This window comes from Scardinius erythrophthalmus (genome assembly GCF_964197995.2).
Source record: "Scardinius erythrophthalmus genome assembly, chromosome: 13".
NCBI classification, from domain to species: Eukaryota; Metazoa; Chordata; class Actinopteri; order Cypriniformes; family Leuciscidae; genus Scardinius; species Scardinius erythrophthalmus.
This window is the reverse complement of record NC_138233.1, coordinates 35,449,184-35,458,474: the sequence shown is the minus strand read 5'-3', so window position 1 is coordinate 35,458,474 and position 9,291 is coordinate 35,449,184. Positions and strand designations below refer to the sequence as shown.

Genomic DNA, 9,291 nt, shown 5'->3' with positions numbered 1-9,291 from the left:
CCACCGACATCTGCAGGTATGTGCACTACTGAGGATGCGATCATGCACACATGTGGCGGAGAACACACACTCCTCTCCTCCATGCATGTAGTCTGTATGTAGTATGAACTACGAGTCTGTCTGAAGTGCAAAGTCTGCATTATGATGTTTGCATAACAAACTGCAATGGATGCTAAGCATATTGGGGTCATAACATCATATGAAACAAAATGCATGCCGTGATTTCTGCACATTTATTATTATAGCACGCGCCGGTATAACAGCAAGCATTTGTCCGGAATGCATCATATAACTCATGCCCTAGTTCCTCCTTCCATGCTGCACTTTCTTTGCATTACATGCATTATATATTATCTTTCTGTGCATTTTAAAAATGCATTCAGTGAGCACGCAAAGAGGACGCGGGACTGTCGGGTCAAAAGTGAACTGCATGTGACCACTCGCGTCCAGTGTGTTCACAGAGCGCGCGCGCGCAGAATGCGAGGAGTCTCGCGTGCGCCATTTTAGCGCGTCTCGAGCCATCCGGCAAGATGGCGCTCTCGCTTTGTCTGTCCTGATCGGCGTAAAACACAATTTACTTTTACCACACACGTGAAAATTGACCGGATCGAATGAAAAAACAGCTTTCCTCGCGCGGCCTCAACAGTGACATCTCGAAGATCTGCGCGTGAGTTGAGCATTGAGATCTCCAGGTAGGTGTAGGGATGCAGCCGGGTATTACGCGCGTGCATTTGTGCACTTTACATCTATGCCCAAGTGTTGTGAATAGTTAGTGGGCATCGTAAGGATATTTTATGATGAATGAAATCATAATGAAGTGCCTTGCTTTTGTTTTACAAGTAGTTTTCATTAATCACCCTATTGTGCAGATATAGCTGCATTGGTCATGTGCAAAAACTAGGCCTTTCTCCACCAAATTCTCAGTACTTCATTAAAATGGCTGTTTTGGCGTAGATTTAGGGGATTTGTGTATTATTGTTGTGTCTTTCTCTCTTGTGTTTTCTTGTAACATCAGCTCGTGTATTGAAAATGAATCAGTGGATAAGAGTCAGTGTCAAACAAGTAGCCAAAACATCATCTGTAGCGAGACGATTTGTTTTTTTCCACTCTCTTGTCTTATTCATGTGTTTGGTTTGGAGGCATGTTTCTTGCTCTTAAAGTGAGGCACACGAGCTGCTCGGTTTGTTTATGTTCGCTGTTATCAGTGCGTGTCTTCCGTCCTGTTACCGGCTGTTGTGTTTCGCGCTAATAGGAGACGGGCTCCGTGATGACGCCACCTGCCAATCAACAGAGACCGCTAAAACTCTCCTCACGTTAGCAACGGCTTTCCTTTTCGGCCATTTGTTAGTGTTTCGTTTTCATTTCAGCTATTCGTGTTTATTTAGACCTAAATTGACGGTTTTACGTTCTGCAAAGTCACTTTTGTTTACGGTTTATTTCCGAGTTTTTTTTAGCATGATTTTTTTTCCCGCCGACACATTTAATAAATCAACGGACAGTGTAAATTCAGCTTCCTGTACTTTCATTTTGTTGTTGTTTTATTAGTAACGTTATCTTTATAATATGTACTGTATTTTCTGCCTCAATACAGTAGGTATAGTATTATGCTACACTGTGATGTCCTTTTTGTGTAATAAAATTGAGCTTTTCTTACACTGATATTCCTTATTCAGTTCAGTCTGTGGTACTATTGTTTGTAAATGTGGCCTATTGTCTTTGTTTCTTGATGCATACTATATCTTGTGTTTCTTTCAGGTCCAGTAAGCTGAAAACATTGGTGACTAAACTTCATGAGTTCTTGGTTAATTCTCCGGACGACGAAAGCATTGATTCTCAAGACATTTCTAATGGTGAGGATAAGTGATGGGAAGTCTTCTCCAAAAGAGCCGATTCCTGGACACTGAATTGTAGATATCGACTAATATAGATTTTTGTTTTAACCAATATCGATTATTTGCATGTTTATGTGCCCGACAACCAATATAGCCTACAGAACCATATCTGGTTAATTTACCACTTCTGTTATTTCTGTTATTTCACTCCCTCCTTGCATACAAAACACACACTTCTAATAGAGGAGTGTGAAAGAGTGCCTAAAAAATAAAGAGCACAGTAACTAAAGAGTCTTTTAAAATAAAAGCTAAGCTTTGATCTGGTAAGAATAATTCTGTAGCTTAGTAATCCCAGTTGCATATTTTAATTTGATTAAAACAGCAGTAAAATTAACATTAGGCTAAATAAATGTACAAAGTCTTATGTTTTCAAACGGAGACCATAAAAGACAGGCGAGTCTTTTTAACTTTGCTTGGATAAACTTTTGTTTTAAACTACAGTTTTAAAAGGTTTGTGTTTGATAGGCTAAAAGTGAAGAGAATGGAATAAGCATAGGCCTACATTACGCATGCATTTGCTGGAATATGCAAACTTTGTCAGAAAAGTAAACATAATGAATACATCATTGCAATTACAGAGTTCATCTACTCTGGCATGTTATCAGAATTATTAATGTTTATTTCGGTCTAGATTATAAAATACCTGCTGACAGAACGCTGTTATCTTTGCGTTTACACAGAACTTCTCTCGCATAGATCATCATTTACCACAGAGCTGTAATTATTTACATGTTTATTAGTGAAATAAAGGTTATATAGTAGATGTTATATATATAATTATATATATAATTATAATTATAAATATATATAATTATTATATATATATAATTAAAAATATAATTTAAAGAGTTTTAAACGAGTGGATCTTGTTAAAAGCTGCGTACGGTGGCTGTGCTGGAGCATTTTCTGATCATCAGCCTGAATCAACGGCACTGAACGCGACTTCACAAGACTGACGATGAGTGCTTTTATTTCCAACATGCACTAATTAATGGCTGTTTTGTTTAATTCATGAAAAGATAAGTTTTATTAGGACAGGACTTTTTGAATTACATGACTCTGTGAGTTGGTCTCTATTTTTAGCGCCAAGTTTAAATTACATAGACCTATCAAATATTTATGTAACATATCTTATTTGTGCTTTAATGGCTGTCATGTTAAAGTTTATTAATCAAAGCAAAGTAAGTTGCTTTACCTGTGAACACCGTCGTTGACTCGTGTCTCCCCTCAGACGCAATGGTTTAATGGCGGTCTTGCGCATAATTCCTACTAGATGCCGCCATTTATCGGCTAATCCAATATTACAAAACCAATACCCGATTATGGAGAAATGCTTAAATATCTGTAAAACCGATTATCAGTCGATTCTATTGAATAGCCCTGGAGTAGTGGTCGACTCAGCACAGGAGTCAACTAGGGCTGCCCTCGACTAAAGGTTTTTCTAGTCGACTAGTTGTCGTTCATTTAAGCGATTACTCGACTAATCACACGTTTATATTAATAAGCCATAAATCATAATAATGAGACTTTAATTGCCTATGTATAATACATAGCCTAATAAGCGCTCAAACGCACACATAAAGTTTGCCACAGCTCATCTGCAAACCTAATGATTATGAATGTGTCGTGAAAAAACAGAAGGAGACTTTTTTTTAAACATTTTAATAATCTATTGGTAATGCTTTCTGTGTTTTCGGCTGCAAAGATTTAGTCAACGATGCTGAACTCGTCATCGATATGCACGTTTCATGCGGATTACATAATCTGATAATATTAATTTTTCCATTTGGATTTGTTCATTCAAAAGTAGACATTTCAAGCTCTCTTTAGATATATTGCTCATGTCTGTGAGGCAAGGATACACTGAGTTTCGGTTCGTTTTGTTACGGGACTGAGACCAAGACGGCAGAAAGCGTGTCCTGTTTTAACAAAAAAAATTTTTTTTTTATTTAACAAAAGCACAACATTTTGTTGTTATTGTGAGTTTAACAAAAATTAAAGTAGACCCTTTACATGACTCTTATCTGCATGACCAAAAATAATTTTAAGTTAAATGTAAGTGATCGCACCAGCGCCTGTATGTGATGCTGTATAAGCGCGCTCTCCACACAAACACTGGAATATGCGGCTAATAATAGCGCAAATTTATCTATGTAGCCGAGTTTTGAATATAGAAAGAGTTTTACCACTGCAAGCACCACTCACATTGTCTTCAGGAAATGTACAATTTATTACATATTATTCAAAACATTAGAGTGAACAAGTTTTTTTTTTCCTGAGACTAATAAAATTTTGGTCGACAAAACCTCATCTAGTCGACTTACAGTTTGTCGACTATTAGGAGGCAGCCCTAGAATTGACTCTTGCTACGTCTGAAATCACTCACTGATTCTCTAATCCCTATCTAGTGCGTGGCAGTTGAGTGCACTATATCAGCGAGGAAGGAAATAAAGCGAGGAATTCAGACACTGACGTATTACACAGTGCGAGAGGAGCTGTTGCAGAAACAACTGCCACATACTTTTATCCTGCATGGAGATTATTTTAGAAATACCAGTCTTAGTCACTTTAGTTTGCAATTTTTGTAGAGTAAATGTTCATAATCGTTTATAACCGTAAATCATTAACAAAAATCACATCAAGCATAAATACATCAATAAGTGTACATTTTTTGTATTTATTATTTTTAGTAACTTTAACTCTCCTGTCCTTTTAGCCTAGAGATGATCATGGCCATTTAGCACCATCATTTAGCGTTATAAAAAGATGAATTTCGTTAAAATACATTAACTTCTTTCTCATTTATTTAATTCTGACATAGTATTCGACCACGGCTGTTTCTTTTTACTGCTGTAAAATGATGTAGGCCTATCGGAACAGCTAGGTAACGACGTTGATAGGCTTATCATTTCAAGGATAAAATGCAATCGATACGTTTGTCTAAATTGGACAGTCGCGCTAAAACTGCGTTTTCTTAATAAGGGGAATCTAAGGCTTTATTTTAATTTAATTTGAGCCTGTTTTGATGTAAAGTAAATGGAGCCGATTGTATCAACTCCTGTGGTGGCCGTGCTGACAGAATATTTCCCAATAATTGTTTGCATTTAATTTGCGATTGTATTTGAAAAGTATATTGTAACTCTTGCTTTTCTCACATTGCAGGTAAAATGGCATCCAGTGACTTAAACATCCCTGATGAGAAAATGAACGAGGTGTGTGTCTACTTTTCTGTGTTTCTCTGCAGTTTAATGTAACACAGTCCTATTGTGACAAGTTTCATGTGTTAAATAATGTAGATAATGCTTGGCATTTAGCTACAGACTTTTGTGAAAAAAAAAAAAACACAGCTTTTCCCATCATTCTCTGCATAGATAAAGCATCCTTTACACAACTGATGCACATACTTGATTTTCAGTTTGTTGGACAGGGGCTTCCTGTCTTTCTTTCTTTTTTCTTTCAGTAAGTGTATAAAAGACATGGGCATGTTAAATTGAAATGCTAAGTCCAAAATCTCCTGAACACCCATCACACCATTGTAATGATTTCTGAATCGGTGTTAAAATATACAGGTATTGAGATGTCCCTGTGGGCATTGTGGTTAGGACCCTTTTATGCAACACTGATATATGAGGCTAATGTTGCTTGAAAAATTACTCGGTGGACACAGTTTATTCAGATGTTATTTCTGTGATCTGCAAATCTATTTTTAAAACATTTGCACTGTAAAAAATGCTTTATTTACTTAGTATTTTTGTCTTGTTTTCAGTCCAGAGATCTAAAAATTCTTAAGCAAAATTACCTGCCAATGGGGTAAGAAAAATAATCTCGTTTCTGTTTGAATTAAGATTATTTTTCTTACCCCATTGTCAGATCATTTAGCTTTTTTTAAGCAACAACTGGCTAAAATTTGATTTATTTCCCCAGAAATCAAGACATATCTTATAGCATTTTACTCCTCTAGTAAATGCATCTTGATTTAAGCATTTTTTGGTAGTTGTACTGGAAACAAGACAAAAAATACTAAGTAAGAAAAGTATGTTTTGCAGTGTGGAGAGTTAAGTTAGTGACGTGGATTTTAAATCACTGAAAATGAAATTCTTTTCTTTTTTTCAGCCTGGTTGCTCCTCCGAAATGACCAAACCCTCATCTTCACGCTCAAAGAGGTGAGTTGGGTTGCGCTCATTGTTCTGGTTCTGGCTCTTTTCCAGTGAAATAGCTCGACTGAACTGATACCTTCTATGTTGTTTTATGCTGGGTTCAGTTCAACATCAGATGTGGGATATTCCCTAGGGAATTTGATCATCTGATTTTAATCAACATTAAAATCAACATTGTTACTTAGTCTTGTTTACTAGGCTTGCTGTAGTCTGTGTTTTCGGTGTTTACAGTAATAAACTGAAAGCGTCGCAGCAGGAGTCAGATTTACAGTTCATTTACGAGACAAGAGTAATGAGAGATGACTGACATTGACAAATATCTCCACGTACGTGTGAATTCGAAGGCGAAAGTGAAAAGCGAACCCACATTCAAGAGCGATTTCCCCGCATACTGAACTTTCTATTCATCAAAGAATCCTGAAAAATAAAATGTATCACAGTTTCCACAAAAATGGCCGGATGGTCGCACCACATGATATTTTGACACTTTAAATAACAGAAAAATGTAAAAATAATTAATGAAAAGTTATTATTTCAAATTTTTGAAAAGTTAGAGTGAGTACATAGATGGGAGAGGTACTACATATACAGTATATTATATATTTTTATGCATTTGATGACCCAAAGACAAAAGTACTGATAAAAATGAGCTGTTATGTAGGAGCAATAGCCTTCGCTGTGTCGTACGCCATAGCTGTGCACAAGGCAACACGCGTTCAAGTCTCAGCTCGAGGTTCAGGCTTATTTGCTCATCAATGACGTCATCAGCGACTAGTCGACTCAACTTTCATCACATAAATCTCGATTCAACCCCTAGTGTGTACATGTACAGGTGCTGTCATACCTTCATCTAGGGGTGCAACGGATCACAAAACTCAGGCTTTGGATCATATTAAGGTTTTGGGTCACAGAACAGTTAATTTTTCAGACCAGCAAAAAAAAAAAAAAAAAAAAAGGAATGCAAAATGCCTATATGTGCAAGCTTGTGTGTGTGCACAAAAAACTGAATCGAGTTCTGGTTCACGTCGTCTTGTGCTTGATGGTTTAAAATCGATTGATTGTTTAAATTGACAACACCTGCAAATTATGAACTTTCAATTAGGGCTGCACGATATGAGGAAAAGCTGCGATGTGCGATAACATTGTTTAATATTGCGATGACGATATGACTTGCGATAAATATTCAAATGTGAATGTTAGCTATAGCTAACAACAATTTCTGAATTTTTTATTTATTTTTAAATAGACATAGTAAAATAGAATATAGTGTTCCCATGTCTTAGTGCTTTAATAGGTTATTTGCGTGATTGGTCAAACGTTTATTACCTGCCTGGATTACGCTATTTAGAGCGAGTGAGTGAGCGAGGGACAGTGTGTGTGTGTGTGTGTGTGTGTGTGTGCGCGCGCGAGTGAGTAAGTGAGCGAGGGACAGTGTGTGTGTGTGTGTATGACGGCACGCGATGACTGGTCGGAAAGCAACGTGTAGTCTGACCATTTTTTACAGTCTATGAGTCTGACATATTTCTTGTCCATGACACGACAAGATTTTATGAGTCAAAATCGAGTAATCTGACACCGTGACTATCGTAACAGACACAAAAATTTTGTAATCTGAACCAGGTGTTATTCATCGTGTCAAGCTGTCTGTTGCGATGTGTTCATCGCGCGAGTTCATATCGCGATGACGATGAAAATTTGATGTATCGTTCAGCCCTACTTTCAATCTATGATGGTTAATTAGTACGTGAATCACGTTTTCCGAACAGTGGGGCTTGTTCCGTACGGATCACGGATCAACTATGATCCGTTACACCCCTGCCTTCATCTATGGATTTCCACTCAAGTTTCCAAGTCTTACATGATTTATGATTTTTCTATTGCACTTTTCCAAATAGGAAATTCTTACTTCCTGAATTTGAAAGGAACACAGCTCTGATTAGCAACATGACTTCATGTGTATTGTTTTATAAATAATACCAAGGTAGGCATAGACAAACCAAGCTGACAAGCATGACAAGAGTCATTTGTGTTGAGAATGTTGAGAAGTTCCCTAGGCCTGCTTGATTATGGATAAAGTCAATATTGAAATCACGATTATTGGTGGGCGATATAACCAAAGTCTTATTTCATGATATGGGTCATTTTAAATGTTAGTGAAATTTCACAATTATTAATACTTCAGCAAAAAATAATACTAGGTTAATTAATGTAAGTAAAATGTCCTCAGAACAGTTACAGAAGACAAGTAATAAATTGAATAAAGTAATCAAAGTTAAATAAAGTAATCAAGTCTAAAATACATTAAATATAGACTAATCCTTATTAAAACTAGACTTTATTCATTCAAGAGCAGCGAGTGATTTTATCTTTGTCTTGTTGTTTGATTAACATGACTGACTGTGACTGCACATGACTGCACAATAATCATTTTACATTGATTATTTTGTTTTCATAATCGTTGGAAGCCAAAATCGAAATTCGAAAAATCGATTGATTAATCGCACAGCCCTACTTGTTGGTGATGTATTCCTCTACATCAACTGCAGTTGTTGCTTGCACATTACCCTTTATAACAATTGAGATATTACAATGCTTCTGTAGTTTTACACATTTTATGGCCATGCTCTTTGAATGGCATATTCATGTGGGAATTGTGCCTTTGGGAGGAATGTTAGAATTTTGAGTTAGAAAAGTGTTTGGGAGGGAAAAGGATATATATTGATACTGTTTATCAGAACAAACCTGTTGACCTTCCTTTTTTTTTAATTGAAGAAAACCTTCAATTGTGACCAAGCACACTGCTGTAGATGAACCTGAATGTGCAAATGAGAGTGGAGGTGAACACTGCACAGATGACAGCATGCAGAGCGGCCTGGATATTAACAAGTTACCACAAGGTAAGTCTTCTGTTGAGATGATTGAGTGTCCACTGAAGCGTGTAGTGTAAGAGCCACACTGAACCTCCTGGCTTCTCGTCTCTCAGGCACAGTGGTGGTGAAGCCAGAGCCGGTTGCTAATGAAGCTAAAGATGAATTCAGAGGTCCGGAGTTTCGTAACCGAGGAAGTAAAGTGAAAGAGGACGGACCACGGAAACGTTCGGGTGAGTGAGCTCATGTCTACTGTAAATGATCTCAAGCGCCAGTAAAGTTTATTGAATTATCAGAAATCAGTTATGAAATTTTGGCTGTCGATTTATTTGTTATATAACACCTATTGCACATATTCGAATAACATGAATGTAA

At 36.9% G+C, this 9,291-nt stretch overlaps 1 protein-coding gene across 1 annotated transcript in view; it reads left to right on the top strand.

Annotated features, from left to right (window-relative positions):
- The first annotated feature begins 395 nt into the window (after window positions 1-395).
- The window catches only part of atrx (ATRX chromatin remodeler), a 50,274-nt gene continuing 41,378 nt past the window's right edge, over window positions 396-9,291 (top strand). The window contains exons 1-6 of the mRNA XM_081383056.1: window positions 396-692; window positions 1,756-1,850; window positions 5,055-5,104; window positions 6,006-6,055; window positions 8,822-8,946; window positions 9,033-9,149. Coding sequence (XP_081239182.1) covers window positions 5,060-5,104; window positions 6,006-6,055; window positions 8,822-8,946; window positions 9,033-9,149 — 337 coding nt within the window. The 5' untranslated portion in view covers window positions 396-692; window positions 1,756-1,850; window positions 5,055-5,059. The remainder of the gene's footprint in view (window positions 693-1,755; window positions 1,851-5,054; window positions 5,105-6,005; window positions 6,056-8,821; window positions 8,947-9,032; window positions 9,150-9,291) is intronic.